This window comes from Callorhinus ursinus, unplaced genomic scaffold (genome assembly GCF_003265705.2).
Source record: "Callorhinus ursinus isolate GAN/ISIS: 27379988/994484 unplaced genomic scaffold, GSC_fseal_2.0 scaffold38, whole genome shotgun sequence".
Classification (NCBI taxonomy): Eukaryota; Metazoa; Chordata; class Mammalia; order Carnivora; family Otariidae; genus Callorhinus; species Callorhinus ursinus.
The window spans coordinates 14217727-14238989 of NW_027397100.1; the positions used below are offsets into that span (position 1 = coordinate 14217727).

Genomic DNA, 21263 nt, shown 5'->3' on the forward strand with positions numbered 1-21263 from the left:
TTTCCCCTATTTGAGGTTCTTGAAATTCCATATGAATTTGAGGATGAGTTTTTACATTTCTGAAAAAAAAATACCATTGAGATTTTGATAGGGGTTGCATTAAATCTGTAGCTCATTTGGGGTACTTTTGACATCTTTTTGTGTGTGTGTGTGATCCTCACGGGTTTTAAGCACTTTATTCTAATGTACCCCATCAGTTGGGTGGCCCAGGATGTTTGTGGCCGTCACTCCAGACAGTAACACATCACAGCACACCTGCCATTGTGTCTCGCTCTCAGTGGGTACTTTTGACATCTTAAAGATATTGTCTTCTAATTCATGAACAAAAATGTCTTTTTACAGAGTGCCTGAGTGGCTCAGTCGATATAGTGTCCGAATCTTGATTTCAGCTCAGGTTATGATCTCAGGGTCGTGGGATCCAGCCCCAAGTCGGCTCCATGCTCAGCATGGAGTCTGCTGGAGATTCTCTCTCTCCCTCTGCCCCTCCCCACCTGCTCCCACATGCTCACTTGCATGCTCTCTCTCTCAAATAAAGAAATATCTTTTTAAAATTGTCTTTTTACTTAGTTTTCAATGTTTTGGAGTTTTCAGGATACAAGTCTTATACCTACCTGGTTAAATTTATTCCTCAGTGTTTTATCCTTTTTGATTCTATTGTAAATGGAATTATTTTCTTCATATCCATTGCAGATTGTTCTTTGATAGTGTAGAGAAATGCAACTGGTTTTTACAGTAGGTTTTATATCCTACAACTTCGCTGAATTCACTAATTAGCTCTAATGTGTTTTTTTGTGATTTAGGGTTTTCCATATATAAGATTATGTTCTCTGTGAATATAATCTTACTTCTCCCTTTCCAATTTAGATGCTTTTTCTTGTCTAACTGCTCTAGCTAGAACTTGAATAGAAGTGTGAAAGCACACATTCTTGTCTAGTTCCTGACCTTAGAAGAAAAGTTTTCAGTCTTTCACCCTTGAGTATTATGTTGGCTGTGGGGTTTATCATGTTGAGGAATTTCCTTCCAGTCTTAGTTTATTGATTTTTTTTTAATCATGAAAAGGTACTGGATATGGTCAAACGCTTTCTCTGCATCAACTGTAATGACCATGTAAAGTTATTTATCTTCATTCTGTGAATGTGGTGTTTTATATTGACTGTATTTCATGTGATAAGCCCTCCTTGCATTCCCAGGATAAATCCCACTTCGTCATGGTGTATAATCCTTCAAATAGGCTATTGATTCATTTTGCTATTATTTTATCAAAGATTTCTTCAGCTATATTCATGAGGGATGTTGGTCCTTAATTTTCTGGTAATGTCTGTTTGGTTTCAGTATCAGGGTAATACTGACCTCATGAATGAGTTAGGAAGTGCTCCCTCCTATTCAATTTTTTGGAAGAATCCGAGAAAGATTGGTGTTAATTCTTTAAATGTTTAGGGGAATTCAGGGTGCCTGGGTGGCTCATTCAGTTGAGCACTGGACTCTTGATTTTGGCTCAGGTCACGATCTCAAGGTCCTGGGATTGAGCCCTAGGTCAGCTCCATGCCAGGGGTGGAGCCTGCTTGGGATTCACTCTCTCCCTCTCCCCCTCCCCACCCCTACTCAAGCTCTCTCTCTCTCTCTCTCAAAATAAATAAATAAATATATTTTTAAAAATGTTTAGGGGAATTCACCAGTTTAGCAATCTATCTAGTCCTTGACTGTTGTTAGGAGGTTTATCTCTTTCTCTGTCGAGGGAGAGATAGGGAACACAAGCACGGGGGTGGGGGGGCCGGAGAGGAAGAAGCAGGCTTCCCACTGAGCAGGGAGCCCCATGCAGGACTCAATCCCAGGACCCTGGGATCATGACCTGAGCTGAAGGCAGACGCTTAACGACTGAGCCACCCAGGCGCCCCAGGAGGTTTTGTTTTTTTTATTACAGATTCGATCTTCTTACCTGTTATAGACCTATTCAGATTTTCTCTTTCTTCTTGAGTCAGTTTTAGTAGGTTTTGTAGGAATTTGCCTTTTTCTTCTAGATCATCCAGTTTACTGGCATACAGTTATTCAATTGTTCTCTCATAGCCATTTTTATTTCTAAGGTTGTAGTAATGTCCCCTCTTTCATTTCTGATTTTAAATAATTTGAGTCTTCTCTATTTTCTTCTTAGTCAACCTAGCTAAAGTTTTGTCAATATTTTACTCAAAGAAAAATGTTTTGGCTTTGTTGATTCTCTCTGTTGTTTTTCTATTCTCTGTTTCACTTATGTCTGCTCTCATTTTTACTGTTTCCTTCCTTCTGCTAAGTTTGAGTTTAGTTTACTCTTCTTTTTCTATTTCCTTAAGGTGTAGGGATAGATTATGGTTTTGAGATCTTTCTTTTTTTTTTTTTTTTTGAGAGAGAGAGAATGAGTGAGAGAGAGTGCACATGAGAGGGGGGAGGGTCAGAGGGAGAAGCAGACTCCCCGCCGAGCAGGGAGCCCGATGCGGGACCCGATCCCGGGACTCCAGGATCATGACCCGAGCCGAAGGCAGTCGCCTAACCAACTGAGCCACCCAGGCATCCCATCTTTCTTTTTTAATGTAGACATTTACTGCTATTAATTTTCCTCTTCACAATGTCACTGCACATGCTTTTTGGCATGTTGTGCTTCATTTTAATTCAACTCTAAGTATTTTCTAATTTACCTAGTGATTTCTCCTTTGATCCATTGGTTAAGACTGTGATTTAAAGTCTACATATTTGGGGATTTTCTAAAAGTTTTCCCTTTGCTTTTGACTTCTTGTTCCATTCCATTGTGGTTGAAGAAGATACTCTGTATTATCTAAATCTTTTTTTAAAATCTTGTGGCTTGTTTTGTGGCCTAATATATGGTCTATCCCAAAGAATGTTCCATGTACACTACAGAAGAATGTGATTCTGCTGCTGTTGGGTATTCTATAGATGTCTTCTAGGTTTAATTGGTTTATATTGTTAAGTTTTCTATTTCCTTATTAGTTTCTATCTTGACGTTCTATCCATTATTGAAAGTGGACTATTAAAGTTTCCAACTATTGTAGAACTATTTCTCTCTTCAATTCCATCAATGTTTGCTTCATATATTATGGGCTTCTTTATGTTTGATGCATACATTTTTATAATTGTTATGTCTTCATAACAAATTGACTCTTTTATTAATAGATAATGTCCCACTCTGTCTCAAAATAGTTTTAGAAATGTCCTTTTCCAGTAGTCCCCCAAACCGGCCTCTAGGAATTAATGCCAAGGAAATATTCAGGTAACCAGTAGACACTAAAATCTATTTCACAATATATAAAAGAGCTTGTGGGCAATCTTGAAAAGTTTGAGTGGGAGATGGAAAAGGGAAAAATACTTCAAAAGCCAGTGAGTATATATACCCAATGGAATATTATGCAGCCATCAAAAGGAATGAGATCTTGCCATTGCAACGACGTGGATGGCACTGGAGGGTGTTATGCTGAGTGAAATAAGTCAGTCAGAGAAAGACATGTATCATATGACCTCACTGATATGAGGAATTCTTTTTATTTTATTTTATTTATTTATTTGAGAGAGAGAATGAGAGACAGAGAGCATGAGAGGGAAGAGGGTCAGAGGGAGAAGCAGACCCCCCGCTGAGCAGGGAGCCCGATGTGGGACTCGATCCCGGGACTCCAGGATCATGACCTGAGCCAAAGGCAGTCGCTTAACCAACTGAGCCACCCAGGCGCTCTGATATGAGGAATTCTTAATCTCAGGAAACAAACTGAGGGTTGCTGGAGTGGTGGGGGTGGGAGGGATGGGGTGGCTGGGTGATAGACATTGGGGAGGGTATGTGCTATGGTGAGTGCTATGAATTGTGTAAGACTGTTGAATCATAGACCTGTACCTCTGAAACAAATAATACATTATATGTCAAAAAAAAAAAAAGAAGAAGATAGCAGGAAGGGAAAAATGAAGGGGGGATATCAGAGGGGGAGACGAACCATGAGAGACTATGGATTCTGAGAAACACACTGAGGGTTCTAGAGGGGAGGGGGGTGGGGGGATGGGTTAGCCTGGTGATGGGTATTAAAGAGGGCACGTTCTGCGTGGAGCACTGGGTGTTATGCACAAACAATGAAACATGGAACACTACATCCAAAACTAATGATGTAATGTATGGTGATTAACATAACATAATAAAAAAAAAAAGCCAGTGAGCTAGTAAGAAGCTTAGAAAGTAGGTGAAACCAGGAAAACTCATCATTAGTATGATGAATAAATTTAATTTAAGATCAATGATGTCTTCCAGCTCTTTTGAAAGTTGCTTGTGTTACTGCCAAGTAATCACCTTCTCAGTAACCCTCCTTTCCAAACTCTTGTACACATTTTGATAAATTCCAAAATGCTTAGTATGTGTGGTTTTGTTGTGGTAGGGGGAGTTAAGGAAGACTTGTGCATCAGGGAGGATGGATATGGTGCAAGTAAGAGCAAATGATAGAGAATTCTGAAGACCAGTATATCCCTGAGAATGTACACATCTCTGGAACTAGGAGAGATTTGAAGGATTCTAGACTCTCAAAAGCCATGTAATTGATGTAAGTTTGAGACAGTTTTGCCATATCTTTCCTGTTAATCAGGAAAATCTCATAAGCTGGTGTTTGGGTTAAACAATCAAATTATTTTCATTCTACTAAAGAAAAAATTTTAAATGGTATACATGTTTCCAGATGTTTTCTTTAGACAGTAGTAATGCTACTGGTTGCTTCCTTTCTTATCTTTGCTTTTGTATTTCCTGATTCTTGTTAATAATGCACATGTTGTACAATAAAACTACTTTTCAAATACTATTTTTAATAGACATAAAAAGAAAAAAATTTTTTTTAAAGATTTATTTATTTATTTGAGAGAGAGAGAATGAGAGAGAGAGAGTACCTGAGAGGGGGGAGGGTCAGAGGGAGAAGCAGGCTCCCTTACTGAGCAGGGAGCCCGATGTGGGACTCAATCCCGGGACTCCGGGATCATGACCTGAGCCGAAGGCAGTCGCTTAACCAACTGAGCCACCCAGGCGCCCAAAAAGAAAAAAATAAAAAATTTTTAATCTTGCAAACAAACACAACTTCCCTGGTCGACCCATTTAAATAATCAAATAATTTGCTCTTCTAACTCCTCAATAGAGCATGGTGGGTGAGTTATCCAGAAATATATTACACTCCTGTCCTTTTATAAGTAGTACATTAAAACAAATTGTACTTTTAAAAGTCCCAGTTGAACTCTGAAAAACAAACTGAGGGTTCTAGAGGGGAGGGGGGTGGGGGGATGGGTTAGCCTGGTGATGGGTATTAGAGAGGGCATGTTCTGCGTGGAGCACTGGGTGTTATGCACAAACAATGAATCATGGAACACTACATCAAAAACTAATGATGTAATGTATGTGATTAACATAACAATAAAATTTTAAATAAATAAATAAAAGTCCCAGTGGATGTTTTCCTAAGAAACATCATGTTCTTTATTCATCCCATCTTGCTCATGAGAACACCTACTGTTTAGCCCTAGGGGGATTTGGAGAAAGGAAGACTCTCTATGGAATCAGTCTAGGAGATCAGACTCATAGACTCTCTGGCAGCAGGGGACAGAAAAGACATACACATACACACATACACACACACACAAGTACACACACATTACTAAAGTGGGAGTATAGAGATACCACTTTTCCCAAGATGCAGTCTTAATGTTACCTGTGGAACAAAAGAATGTGAGTTTTCTAATCAAGGAATTGGTGAAACATAGTGCATATTAGATACAGAATGTTCTCTCCATTGCACAGGCAATACATTTTGTTAATATAAATAAACTCTTTAGGGGCATCTGGGTGGCTCAGTTGGTTGACCATCCAACTCTTGGCTTCCGCTCAGGTCATGATCTTAGGGTAGTGGGACTGAGTCCCAAGTCGGGCTCCACACTCAGTGAAGAATATCCTTGAGGATTCTCTCTATTCCTCTCCCTCTGTCCCTCCCCCCACTCGCACATGCTCTCTCTCTCTCAAATAAATTAAAAAAAAATCTTTTAAAAAAATAAACTCATTGTCAAAACTCAAAGATCAATTTATTAGCCACACCATTTATATTTCTCTATATATTGAGAAGAGAGTCCATGATCTATTTCAATAGCTCTCTAGCCAGTAACTAGGACTCCTTTGTTCTTCTTTCAGTCCTTTAATTCCTTGGGCATACCACAACCCTGCATTAATGCAATTATTTGTTGTGTACATTTCTAAATTTAGACAGACAAGTGTTGCTGGTGTGGCATTACACAAAAGTATACATTGATACCACTATAAATTCATGGTGATCTCTGAATTAGTTCATCCACATTGTCCCGATGCTACTGTATTGAACTGCTTACAGCCAGGGCCTGAGTGAGAGGTTAAGTTAAGGGATGAGCTTAGAGACGGTATAGAGTTGGTATAATCTCCAAAAGCTTGTTCTGTAGATATCAGTGCCCTGGTTGGGCTCTAAAATGAATTTCCTGATTCAAAATGATTTGTTGATTGTTCTTAGACATGAAAGTGACTGAAAGCAATTCAAAGGAAAGTGTGTTATCTTTCAAAAAGAGATAATATGCCATAGAAATCAAAGCCTGGGTAACAAAATCATTTGTATAGTTTTCTAAACCTGCACTAATGGGAAATGTGCTGCTAAAGTAGCACATCCCCCAGAAGAATTCTCCTCCAACCTCCTCCAAGAAAAATGGCCACTGAGATTAATGGACAAGTGACATCTTCCCAGACAGCAGAACAGAAAGAATACAAACTAAAGAATTCTCTACACTGACAGGAAAGAAACACTTGCTGTTGTCCATCAGGATGATGCTATATATGCTATGTTATCTCTGTCTTTTCTCCTCCTTGTCGATTCTAAATGAAATTGTATTTTAGTTATCCTATTATTCCCCTATCATTGTATATTGCTTGTCTGTGAGTAATTAAACTTATCTAGTATGTGGGCATGAAAATCAGCTACCATTTGGATGGACTGAAGTGATAGACACAAAGCCCAGAGATCCTAGACTTAGATGAATGCATTAAATGGAATAGCCTTCATTATTTATATTACTTTATTCATACTTAGAAGTGAACAGGTCTACCCTGGCCTAGCAGGGCAGACAGCCAAAGTAGAGAAAGCCAGATTATTCTCACCAGTAGTCTACAGCCTACAGAAGGCATCAGATAGGATGAGACAGAACACGCTGAGTCTCTGAATTCCACGTGGGGGTAAAGTGGGTAACCTCAAATTTCCTGTGCCTGCCCACATGGTGCAGAGTCCACAGTTCAGACATTTGGGAACACACTTCACATCATACCATCTGTCTAGTTTGGTGCATAAGAATCCAAGTCTCTGAGGAAGGTGACATGGTGTGCAACTCACTGGACAAAGAGCTTCGGCTGCCACCTCCTGTGGGAAGCCTGGCCATGAAGCTCCTCCTGATCACTGCAATTCTGCTGTTACAGAAGTCCAAAGGTAATCCAGAGCTTTCCAGGGGCTCGCTCAAGCCAACAATGGGATAGAGTATTTCCAAGAACAAAGGGAATTTCATAATTTGTGGTAGTAGGAGATAGGGCCCCTTGGGATGCCTAAAGTCTACCCAATGTCACCAGAAATTTCCTCTTCTAGAAGGTAGAAATGCCTTCTACCACAGTACTGGTTTTTTGTTTTTGTTTTTGTTTTTTGTTTTTTGTTTTTTAAACTATGGTACTGTTCTTAAAAAGAAGTATTTACAAAGTTGAAAAGCAGCCATAATTTTCCTCTGGGAAGGTCTCATTATAGAAAGGAATGGGCCCAATATCTAGGAATGCCTTTATTTTTTTGGATACAGTTTTTACTGACACCCAGCCATATTTTCTTCCACTCCAATATACATTTTAGTCTACAGAGTGTGAATAGTGAAAGAAGCATCAACTTTGGAGTCAGGTTTGAGAAATAAACTTTCAATGTCTACTAGTTTATCAACCTCAGATAAATGGTAAAGACTCTCTGAGCCTCAGAGTCCTCATTTGTGGAGGTAATTATACATGGATCCTGGTGACTTTATTAAATAACATTTGTAAAACATCTAGCATAAGGCTTGGCACATACTAAGAACTTAAAAATTAGTTTTCCTTCCTCTTTCAAAAGCAGATCTCTTATATTTGACTCTTCTTCTAGGATTAGTAATGGTCTGTCCCTGGCCCCTCAAACTCCTAAGAATCAAAGGAGTTCTAGAATCTGGGGTGGGAGGCAGCATCTTTGCTGGCCTCAGCAAACAAGACCTGATGCTCTTGGTGGAGTCCATTGAGGGTCTATCTCAGGGGATTGTGCAGGCCCAGAAGCCAAAATCTGAACATCTTAAATCTGTAGATCACTGGAAGTATTTAGGATCACTAAAGGAAAGAATATATATCAAGGTGAGCAAAGTTCTGGGACTGAACATTGGAGAACTTCTTGCCTCTAGAGGTGGAAGGAGAATGAGGACCCATAGAGGGGTAAAACAAGTCCAAGATTATTGTGACGACATAGAAGCCAAAGGAAGATATGCAGTGGCAAAAATGTGCAATGCTGCGAATTAATAGGAGAGGAAGATTATTGAGAGAAAAAATACCTGACTGGATAATAAGACAGGCATTCATATTTTTTAATTAAGATTTTATTTATTTATTTGACAGAGAGAAACACAGAGAGAGAGAGAGAGGGAACACAAGCAGGGGGAGAGGGAGAGTGGGAAGCAGGCCTCCCGCAGAGCAGGGAGCCTGATGCAGGGCTCGATCCCAGGACCCCGGGATCATGACCTGAGCTGAAGACAGACACTTAATGACTGAGCCACCCAGGTGCCCCAAGACAGTCATTCTTGACCATGGTACTGAGTATGAACCCAAGAGCATAATCTGACTCAGATATAAATACATAGGAACAAATTGTTATTCTCTGGGCACTAGAGGTGGGGCAGTGGTAAAGAAGTAGTGCCCTGGGAGCATTCAAATGGAGACAGATGTGCTGAGGTTCCCAGATGGAGTATATAGTTCCATAACCTGAAATCAAAGATTCAGTTCCTTTATTTTCCCAAGCAAGATCTGATGCTCTTGGAGGAATCCACCAGATGTTAGATGGAAGCCCAAAACCCAGGAGGAAATAAATATGAGTGATCAGTTAGACATAAACACTGAGGTTTACCTTCTTGGAGCATCCTCCATAGGATCTTATGAGTATATGCCTGTGGATCTCCCATACACGTAAACCCCATAAACATCATCTGTCTTCCCCATTACCAAAGTTGCCTTTTAGTCTCAAACACTGATCTTGGCCTATTGTTCTTTATATGCACAGTAACTGAACAACTTAAGAGATGCTGGGGTGAATATATACATGGATATTGCAGGAAAATATGCAGAATAAGTGAAATACGTCAAGTACTATGTGAAAATGGGAGATATTGTTGCCTCAGTATCGTGGAATTGGAAGCACGTAGAAAAATTACAAAGCCACCTCCTCCAAAGCCAAGGACATATGCAATGACTTTCCCTCAAGATGAGGATATACCTATAGAAAATTATTCAAGACCCAAGGCAAATTCTACATAAATCAAGTATAATTTTCTTTTCCTTTATTTCTCACCCTATTCCAATAAAGTAAGATGAAGAGGTCCACATCTTCTCCCTTCTGATTCCTTGACCTCCAGAATGACCTTACAGCAGATTCTAATAAAGTTCATTGCCAGTTTTCTGACTCGTTTGTTCTTTAAAAGATTGAACACTCAATACACCAAATGATGAATTGATAAGGACAACTCAAAACCTCCCCCTTGGAAAGGGGATATAATCAGCACACTAAAAATCCATAACATGGAAGACTGGAACAAGAAACTCAGGAAAGTTGTCATGGAATTCAGGAGAGGGAAAGGTGAAACCAAGTATTCTGGGAAAATCATGAGTGAGTTTAAGATTATAGTGGTGCCTTCTGAAATGTGTTAGGATTTCAACCAGTGAGTGTTTGTGAGAAGGCAATCTGCATGAACAGAACAAAAACAACAAATGGAAAGAAACTGTAACAAACAGGACATTTCACGAGAATATACATGAACTTGTCTGGTTGATGAATAAGGATCCATTTTATATATATACCACATCTTCTTTATCCATTCATCTATTGATGGACATCTAGGCCCTTTCCATAGCTTGGCTATTGTGGACATTGCTGCTATAAACACTGGGGTGCAAGTGCACCTTCAGATCACTACATTTGTATCTTTGGGGTAAATACCCGGGAGTGCAATTGCTGGGTCATATGGTAGCTCTATTTTCAACTTTTTGAGGAACCTCCACACTGTTTTCCAGAGTGGCTGCACCAGCCTGCATTCCCACCAACAGTGTTGGAGAGTTCCCCTTTCTCTGCATCCTCACCAACATCTGTCATTTCCTGACTTGTTAATTTTAGCCATTCTGACTGGTGTGAGGTGGTATCTCATTGAGGTTTTGATTTGTATTTCCCTGATGCCGAGTGATGTTGAGCACTTTTTCATGTGTCTGTTGGCCTTTTGGAAGACATTGTTTATATCTCTTCTCTTTTTTTCTTGGTAAGTCTATTTACTTATTACTTTGATTAATCTTTAAAAAACAAATTTTCTTTGTTAATTTTTGTCTAGTTTCCATTTCTTTAATATCTTCATTAATGCTTTTATTTCCACTTTGTTTTTTCCACTTGTTTTTCAAACAACTTTACATGCCATAAAATTCAGTTTTAGGTGTATAATGTCTTATTTCTACTCTTTTGGTTTCAACATGCTCTTCTTTTTCTAACGTTAGGTGATGTTTATCTCACTGTTTATGTTTTTAGCCTTTCTTCATTTCAAATACGAGTATTTTAAAGCTATGTTTCCTTCTATACACAGCTTTAGCAGTGTTCCACAAATTTGTGGCATATAGTATGTTCGTTATTATGTTATGAACCTTCTCACTTTTCTTAGATAAGTACATAAATAGAATCTCAATGATATGAAGACAATGAAGACAAATGGGTACCATGTAATTTTCTCAGTTGGTTATAGTTACATATACAGTAAGATTACTTTGATGATATATAAATCAAATCAAACAACACAACTTGAAAACAAACAAAAAATATCCTACACAAAAACTTTTACACACTTGTCCCTCATACAGTTTGTCTCAATACTATCCTCTGTCTTGCCATGAGATTTTTTATGGCTTAAACTGACATTTACTTTTCATTTATATTGACCTCTGTTATGTTCTTCTAGTCCTGGCTCTCTTAGATCAGTAAATTTAAAAAAATATTTTTTTGATTTACAAAAGTTTGCCAATTATCATCATCATTTATTAATTTATCATTAAATATCACCATCATTCCAAAAGTTAAATTTTATTATCAAGTAATATGTACATATGACATAGTAAGGGTTTTAAAAGGACAGATTTTTAACTAAATTCATTCAGATTTCTTAAACTATCATTGCATTATTACAGTTTTTCCCATTTTATTACAGACTGGCTCAAACTATATTATGAACCACATTGGGACCCACCAATCCAATTAAGAATTCAATTCTCTAGTTCTTAAATTCTTAAAATCAAAATGTATATAATGACTGGTACTCAGGGGGCAGTAGTCTCCTGGGATGTATCCATTCCATTCCATCATGCTTTATCTTCTATAACCACTCTGAATCTAAATGTCCTTCCAGTTATTTTTTGTTCTGTAGTTAGGTGGGGAAGGTGTCTGCTTACTTGTCTCCTTAATAAATAATGTGTATTGCATTCTTAATGGTTAGTGGTTTTGTCATTTTTTATCTGCTTGTGACAGATGGACTCGTGGTCTTTTCTTGAACTCTGATAATAGTGATATCCAATGCCCCATCTAAAGACCATAACATCAAATACACTCAACAGTTTTTGAATCATATTCATATTGTTATGAGGTCCATACTCCCCTAATTGTTTAATATCCAAAATATATAAGGAAATCATACAACTCAATAGGAGAAATTCAAACAACCCAATTTTAAAATGTGCAAAATAGGGGCGCCTGGGTGGCTCAGTCAGTTAAGTGGCTGTCTTCAGCTCAGGTCATGACCCCAGGGTCCTGGGATCGAGCCCCGCATCGGGCTCTCTGTTCAGCGGGGAGCCTGCTTCTTCCTCTCCTTCTGCCTGCTGCTTCCCCTGCTTGTGCTCTCTCACTCTCTGTCAAATAAATAAAATCTTTAAAAAAATAAAATAAATAAATAAAATAAAATGTGCAAAATACCTGGATGCACATTTTTCCAAAGACATACAAATGGCCAACGTATACAAGAAAAGGTGCTAAACATCACTAATTATCAGAGAAATGCAAAGCAAAACTATAATGAGATCTCATTTCACTCCTCTAAGAATGGCTACCATCAAAAAAATAAGAGATATCAAGTGCTAGCAAGGATATGGTGAAAAGAACCCTTGTGTAACTGTTGGTGGAGAGGCAAATTGGCATAGCCACTACGGAAAACAGCGTGGGAGGCTACTATTATGGAAGGTTCCTCAAAAAATTAAAAATAGGGACAGATGGTAGCTACACTTGTGGTGAACATAGTATAATGTATAAACTTGCCAATTCACTAAGTTGTACATCTGAACATTGTGTGTCAACTATACTAAAAAAAAATTAGGTGAATAAACCTAATAAAATATTATATATTATTATTATAAAAATAATAAAATTTAAATTAAAATAAGAATTACCATACAATCTAGCAATCCCACTTCTGGGTATATATCCAAAGGAAATTATAAAACTATCTTAAAAAGACATCTGCACTCCCATCTTGATTGAAGCATTATTTACAATAGCCAAGACATGAAAACAACCTAAGTATCTGTCAATGGATGAATGAATAAAGAAAATGTGATATACAATAGCCAAACTGTGGAAAGAGTCAAGATGTCCATCGACAGATGAATGGATAAAGAAGATGTGATATATATACACAATGGAATATTATGCAGCCATCAAAAGGAATGAGATCTTGCCATTTGCAACGACATGGATGGAACTGGAGGGTGTTATGCTGAGTGAAGTAAGTCAATCAGAGAAAGACATGTATCATATGACCTCACTGATATGAGGAATTCTTAATCTCAGGAAACAAACTGAGGGTTGCTGGAGTGGTGGGGGGTGGGAGGGATGGGGTGGCTGGGTGATAGACATTGGGTAGGGTATGTGCTATGGTGAGCGCTGTGAATTGTACAAGACTGTTGAATCACAGATCTGTAATTCTGAAACAAATAATGCAATGTATGTTAAGAAAAAAAAGAAGAAGAAGATAGCAGGAAGGGAAGAATGAAGGGGAGTAAGTCGGAGGGGGAGACGAACCATGAGAGACGATGGACTCTGAAAAACAAACTGAGGGTTCTAGAGGGGAGGGGGGTGGGGGGATGGGTTAGCCTGGTGATGGGTATTAAAGAGGGCACATTCTGCGTGGAGCACTGGGTGTTATGCACAAACAATGAATCATGGAACACTACATCAAAAACTAATGATGTAATGTATGGTGATTAACATAATATAGATACAATAAAAAATTTAAAAAACAGAACTAAAAAAAGAAAATGTGATATAAATATAAATATAGATACACACACACACAATGGAATATTATTCAGCCTTAAAAAATAAGGAAATCCTGCCTTTTGCAACAAAACAGAGGCCTCGAGGGAATTATGCTAAGTGAAATAATTGACAGAAAAAGACAAATACCATATGCTCTCATTTATATGCAGAAACTGAAAAAGCCAAACTCAGAGTTACACTCACAGTTAGAGAGGAGAATGGTAGTTGCCAGGAGCTGGAGGGAATGGGGAGATGCTGGGTACAAACTTTCAGTTATAAGATGAATAATCTCAGGGTGCCTGGGTGGCTCAGTCAGTTAAGCATCTGCCTTAGGCTCCGGTCATGATCTCAGGGTCCTGGAATCGAGCCCTGCATTGGGCTCTCCGCTCAGTGGCGAGGCTACTTCTCCCTCTCCCTCTGTGATCTCTCTTGCTTTCACTCTCTCTCAAATAAATAAAATCTTTTAAAAAATGAATAAGCTCTGGGGATGTAACGTAACATACACCATGGTGACTACAGTTAATAATACTGTGTTACATACTTGAAAATTGCTAAGAGAGTAGATCACAAATGTTCTCACCACAAAAAATAATAATAATAATTATGTGAGGTGATAGACGTGTTAAACTAACCTTATTGTGGTAATCCTCTTGTAATATACACATGTATCATATCATCACATTGTACACCTCAAGCTTACACAATGTTACCTGTCAATTCTATCTTAATAACACTGAGGAAAAAGACACACTTGGCAGTAGGAGGTACCTGAAGAGCATTGCAAAGAACCACACATGTACCCCGTGAACAAGCTAGGATTTGAACACCTGCCACACAAAAGACAATTATCTCACAGAGCAAGAGCATGGTGCAGTGTTGCCCAGTCACATAAAGAGAGTTGTACTCTCTGCCTCTCCTCTCCCCAGTGACAGTAATCCATGGAAGATGGAGTAGAATAGGGTAGGGGGAGTCCCTGTCATAGTTGATATCCAGAGTGGGCCACTTTTTCTTGCCATACAACAAAATCTGTCTATAATAATTGTGTAAAATTAGTAATAATTTCCTTAATTTATTTTTTAATTTTAAAATAAGACCTAAAAGAAGAATAAATTTCAATTTTAAAGATACAATTCAAATCCAGAAAAATACTTCATATATGTATTGAAATTGGTACTAACAAAAATATTACAACTTGCATTCTCTTTCACCGTTTGGATAGTTAAACACAAATTTGATCACAGAGAGTGACAGAATTGAATTAACTAACTCTAGTGCTCTTCCTTCACCTTTACAATCACTCTGGTATCATTGTTGAGTTCAAATCCACTATTTAAACACAGAAATACATAGTACCTGAGGGTTTGGAAACATGAATGAGACCTGAAGCAAGCTGAATCATGATGAACTGATTTTTAAAATAAATACATGTATCTGAATCCACATACATCGATGCAGACTGTAAAACTTGGAATTCTTCAATTAACCTCCCTGTAGAATACAATGTATATTAAAGCATAAATAATAAAAAAGTGCCAATTTGGTGTGTACATATTATTGTTAAAACGTATACGTTATTTAGAAAACAGTCTGAGGACTGACATTACCAGACATATAGATTTACTATAGAGCTACAGTAATCAAGACAGTGTGGTATTGTTAAAAAAAATAGACAAGATCAATGGAACAGAATGGAGAGCTCAGAAACAGACCTACATAAATATAGTCAACTGATCTTTGACAAAGGAGGGAAATCAATTCAATGGAGAAAAGATAGTTTCTTCAACAAATAGTGCTGGAACAACCGGACATCCACACACAAGAAAGAAAAATGAAGAAACAGAGCTTGTGGGCAGATAGCAGGACAAAGGATGATGTTGGAGACATGCGCAGAGACCAACAGACTAATAGGGCAGAGGCTAATAGACCCATTTTAATCTTTAACTGAAGAGGAATAGGAAGCCATTAAGTATTTTAAGCAGGGAATGATGTGGTCAGGTCTGCACTTTTTTTTTTTTTAAAGATTTTATTTATTTATTCATGAGAGACAGAGAGAGAGAGAGAGAGACGCAGAGGGAGAAGCAGGCTCCCAAGGAGCAGGGAGCCCGATGTGGGACCCGATCCCAGGACTCCGGGATCATGACCTGAGCCGAAGGCAGACGCTTAACCATCTGAGCCACCCAGGCGCCCCCAGGTCTGCACTTTTTTAATAGCTCTGTACTGAGTACATAAAATGCATTGAAACTGGAAGTAGACAGGGAGAGAATAGATAAAAGGTATTATAATGCACCAGGAGAAAGAGGTGGTTTGGACCAAAGTCAAGACAGCAAAGATGGCAAAGTGGATAGATTTGGGAGGTATTTAGTAGCTATAATTTATAGTAGTTGATTATTCATTGGATATGGTGGTAATGTCATTTCCTGAAGGATAATAGGTGTCCTTGTGTTGTCTCATTATCACAACACCAGCTGCCAATTTAAACCCCTTAAATGAATTCTAGAAGCCATGGATTGAACCAGTGGTACCGTTTTAACAATTATGGCACATAGAGTTGATAAGTGAAGCTCAGTGAGATCCTGACAATACACCAAGCTGACAGCAGGATCCTACATTCAATGTATACAGTAAGTGTTGAAATAATATATAAATCTTCCTTTATTTAAGTGACTATAGATGGTGCTGATCCTGCTTCCTTCAATACAGCCACCCAAGTCACCTATAGTCAACTGACCTTGTTATAATTGCATGCCCCAATTCACTCTCTCCCTCACTTAAGCCCACTCTTAGAGGGAGAGGAGACTTCTCTCCTGTCTTCTCTATGCCTGGGAATCAGGGTTGAGATGGCTCTGAACCTGAGACATTGCCGAAAAAATATCGATTTTTTTTCCCTTGAACTGTAACCCAAGAGCAGCGTCTCCCTTGTTTCTTCGAAAAGCAAGCACTGTAGGTTGTAGTGCAGTGTCTCCTCACAATACACCTGTACGCTTTCTAGTGGTATCTCTAAGGCTAGGCCAATTACTCTGATTCTGTCCCTGAAAATCTACTCTAGCTCCAGTCCCATTTAAGGAAGAGGTTCTCTGCTGAATCTCAAAACTGGTCAATGGACAACTGTCAGATAATTGACTTCTCAACACATTTTTTTTTTTTAAGATTTTATTTATCTATTTGACAGAGAGAGAGAGAGCAAGAGAGGGAACACAAGCAGGGGGAGTGGGAGAGGGAGAAGCAGGCTTCCCGCCAAGCAGGGAGCCGGATGCAGGACTCAATCCCAGGACCCTGGGATCAGGACCCGAGCTGAAGGCAGACACTTAATGACTGAGTCACCCAGGCGCCCCTCAACACTTTTTCAACATGATTCTTATTTTGGTTGTAGGAATGAGTCTGGACAATCCAAAGCTGCTCCCAGGGTGCAGGCATGTGACCTGGGCTATTTATTATCAATAATGGTGCCGTGAACATTCGTGTACAAGTCTTTGGAAGTATGTTTTCATTTCTCTTGCATATATACCTAGAAGTGCAACTGTCAGATCAAACTATAGTAAATCTATGTTTAACACTTGAGGAATTGCTAGATTGTTTTCCAGTATAGCTGCACCATTTTTATATACCCACTAGCAGGGTATGAGGGTTCCAAGTTCTCCACATCCACGCTAAAACTTGTTATTATCTGCCCTTCTGATTATGGCTATCCTAATGAGTATGAAATGGTATATCATTATGGTTTTGACTTGCATTTATCTGATGACTAGTGATGTTGCACATTTTTCTCGTGTGTTTACAGGAAATGTCTATCAGATGTTTTGTTTATTTTTTTTTGCTTTTCATGTAGTATATATATTTTATTAGTTTGTACTAAAACATTCTCATATTATAAAAGTAATTTAGTGGAAGAATCTTTTTTTTGACTCTTAAATCATCTAAAATAACACAAACAGAACCAAATGTTTTTTAAATCTTCATTTGGATAACAAAAAAAGACACATTAAACAACAAAAAAATTTTCCTTTCTTACAAGTGACACTGAAGGGGACCTAATTCAGTTTTCTTTTTAAAAGCCTCCAAAGACAAAAGCAACTTAAAATCTAATTAAAATGAATATTACTCAGCCATCAGGAGGGATGAATACTTACCATTTACTTCGACATGGGTGGAACTGGAGGGCATTATGCTGAGCGAAATAAGTCAATCAGAAAAAGACAAGTATCATATGGTTTCACTCGTATGTGGAATATAAGAAATAGCACAGAAGATCATAGGGGAAGGGAAGGAAAACTGAATGGGAAGTTATCAGAGAGGGAGAAAAACCGTAAGAGACTCTTAACTATAGGAAACAAACTGAGGGTTGCTGGAGGGGAGGTGGGGGAGGTGGGGTAACTGGGTGATGGGAATTAAGGAGGGCACATGATGTGATGAGCACTGGGTGTTATACACAACTGATAAATTATTGAACTCTATATCTGAAACTAAAAAAATAAAAATTTTAAAAATAATAAAAATAAAAAAAAATAAAATGAATAAACAGTTTGTTTTCTAAACTACTGGTCTCCAGCACCATTTTCTATTTTCTGTTGTTTCAGTGCAGGCTCTTTGTTTCTTCTCTTGCTCATTTTCCTCATCCAGCTGCACCATTTTTATCCCCTTTATAATCACGATCACATTTCATTTTCTTGCCCTGAAACTGAACTTTTCCTTTACCCATCCTAGGCAGCTTAATTTCCCTTTCTTCTTCCTTTAAATCTGAGACCTTTAGACTTCCTTTTGTTGAGGGATTCTTGTTGATTCATGACTTTTTTCAATGCTTCTTGTTCCATGTCGTCGTTTAGTACTTCCCAGGTAACTTTTTTTTTTAAAGATTTTATTTATTTACTTGACAGAGAGAGAGGGAGCACAAGCAGGCAGAGGGAGAGGGAGAAGCAGGTTCCCCACTGAGGAGAGAGCCCAACATGGGGCTTGATCCCAGGACTCCGGGATCTTGACCTGAGCCTAAGGCAGACACAACCAACTGAGCCACCCAGGCACCCCTCCCTCTTCCTTCTGCTTCTGTTTCTTCTCCTTCCAAAGTAGTCTTCCTTGAAAAGTATTATCAGGTCCCTGTATTCTGGCCAGAAGTCTCAACAAACTTCTTAGATTCAATACTATCAAACACAGCATATACTGATCCCTTAAATATTCTGTGCAATGTTCTTTCCATCTGAATATCTAGTATTTGACCTTTATCTCTTACCACTCTTTTATGTCATCAGGCATTGTATCAGTTGAGAAGGTTTTAATATAAACAGATCTTTTTAAAAAAAAAGATTATTTATTTATTTATTTGTCAGAAAGAATGAGAGAGAGAGCATGAGAGGGGGGAGGGTCAGAGGGAAAAGCAGACTCCCTGCCGAGCAGGGAGCCCGATGCAGGACTCAATTCCAGGACTCAAGGATCATGACCTGAGCTGAAGGCAGTCAATTAACCAACTGAGCCACCCAGGCACCCCAGATCTTTTTTTTTAACATCATTTTTATACTCATCAGTTACTTCAGGGTAAGGTTTGCTTGGAGATCTTCTGATTTTAGTTTTAGCTTCATTTATGTCCATGAGTCCTGCCTTTGATTTGCTCAATGCTTCTGCTATTACATTAAAGTTAGATAGATAGATGAATTTTATCATTATCTTTAAAGGTAACCAACCCTTATCCAGTTTGATCTGTGCCTTTAAAGTTTTAGCATGTTAAAAAAAATAAAATAAAGTTTTATCATGTGGCAAATTGAAGTCACCAAAATCATACTCAATTTGATGACAGTTTGGCCTCCAGAGCAGCCATTTTTTTCATTATCACCATTTTCATCCACTGTGGCTCTCTGTAAGGTCCCAGTCCACAGAGCCACAATCACTAACAGTGACAGCAGACTGCAGCGTACTGACTTCCCAACACTATCAGCTGGCCTAATGTGCAAAAAGATAAGGGCTATTTTCTGTCCATTTTTTAATTAGGTTTTCTTTTTATTATTGAGTTGCAATAGTTCTTTATATATTCTAGATACAAGTCCCTTATTACATATATGATTTGCAAAAATTTTCTCCCATTCTGTGGATTACCTTTACACTTTCTTCATGATGTCCTTTGAAACCCCAAAGTTTTTAATTTGGGTAATGCCTAATATTCACTGTATACTTTTTAACTTTTTAAAATAAAAATAGGCTTTGTACAAACTCTGGGGGGATATTCTGTCTGTCTGCAAGTCATTAGTTGCATGTTACTTAAAATAGGCTTTTTCGGAGAGGGAGGGAGCTTTCCCATTATGGCATGCTTGCCATGCCACTATTCTTAACCAAAGAATACAGATACATTGCTAAATTTATATTTTACTACTTCAAACTGGTTAACTACATTTTACTTTCACTATGCATTGTAATTTAATTTGTAGAAGTTACAAATAATTGCCTTCCAACTTTTGCCAGGTTGAAAGACAGGAAAAAAGAATGTTGAAAGATAGCTAGCCTATCATTTCTGTGCTTCCATTTTGCCATAAGATAGGGATTTCAGATGTGCCTAAGTCTTACGTGACCTGATTCTTGGACTCAGGAAATATTATTTAATGGCATCTAGGCTTTTCATATTTATCTGACATGTACTATTTGGGAGGGGTTATTTAATGATAATATCTGAATTATTACCCTCCATAATTATTTTCCACTAGTTGGACTGCATTTTCTAATAATATTTATTGGCTACTTTTAAAAAGTTTGAAAAGAAAAAAAAAAAAAGTTTGAAAAGTACCAAACTGATAATGAGTATCTACATACTCCCAAGGGCCACTGAGTAATTGAAGCTAACTTAGAACCTATCTGTAAATACAAAATATCATCATAAAGTTGCTTTGAACATGGCTTCTCTTAAGTACTTGGGTATCTCTAAAACTAGTTGTTGAAGTGGATCAGAATTGCTGTCACTGCCATTATCCTACTCTTTACTAATTAAGTACTACTAATGAACAAACCCTCTATTTGTACCTCTGTGCCTGAAAACTTGCCCTACATATAATTTTCATGTCTTAGATATGAGGTCATAGGAAACATACACCCACTCAAGCCCACTTTAGAAAAGGAGGACCTATTATAAGAAATGTTAGTAATTACACGAGGCCTAAGGGACTAGAAGCAGTAATTAGAAATCTCTCTCTCTCTCTCTCCCTCCCTCACTCCTTCTCTCTTTCCCTCCATCTTTTCCTATTCATCAGTTTACCAGGACCCAACCTGGATATCCAAAGAAGTTAAATCTCTACATACACATTTGTCATCCACCCTGGTCCAATCACTTGTAGCCAAAATAATGTTTTCTGGCCTTCTACTCTCTTGCTGGGGCCCATTGAAATAGGTTCCCTGAGAAAGGCTGAGCAAATTTTCTAAGAAGGTGTGAATTTTGGATATGAAATGACTAATATCTTCAGCACCTTTCATGATCATTATCCAAGACCCCCAAAGAGATGGGTAGTCCCAACTGTTGGGACTTAGTAGAAAAATGTATCTGAAACATTCTGGCAAATTTAAAATGTTCTATGAATAAGATTTTGGAGAATGTTCTAAAACAGATCCAAGAAAAATAAAGTACCAATAATACTGCCTGTGCCAGAAAGGTATAATAAAAATATAGGATTTCAAATTAACTTTGTATATAAAAATAAG

The 21263-nt window shown here is 38.1% G+C and overlaps 1 protein-coding gene and 1 pseudogene across 1 annotated transcript; one reads left to right on the forward strand and one right to left on the reverse strand.

The window, feature by feature from the left end:
* The first annotated feature begins 7438 nt into the window (after window positions 1-7438).
* DEFB127 (defensin beta 127) lies at window positions 7439-9580 on the forward strand. The gene is made up of 2 exons (XM_025876296.1): window positions 7439-7487; window positions 9327-9580. The coding sequence occupies exons 1-2, from the start codon at window positions 7439-7441 to the stop codon at window positions 9578-9580; spliced, it is 303 nt and encodes a 100-aa protein (XP_025732081.1).
* A 5286-nt stretch (window positions 9581-14866) lies between these two features.
* LOC112827285 (lupus La protein homolog) lies at window positions 14867-21044 on the reverse strand (annotated as a pseudogene).
* Between the last annotated feature and the right edge of the window lie 219 nt (window positions 21045-21263).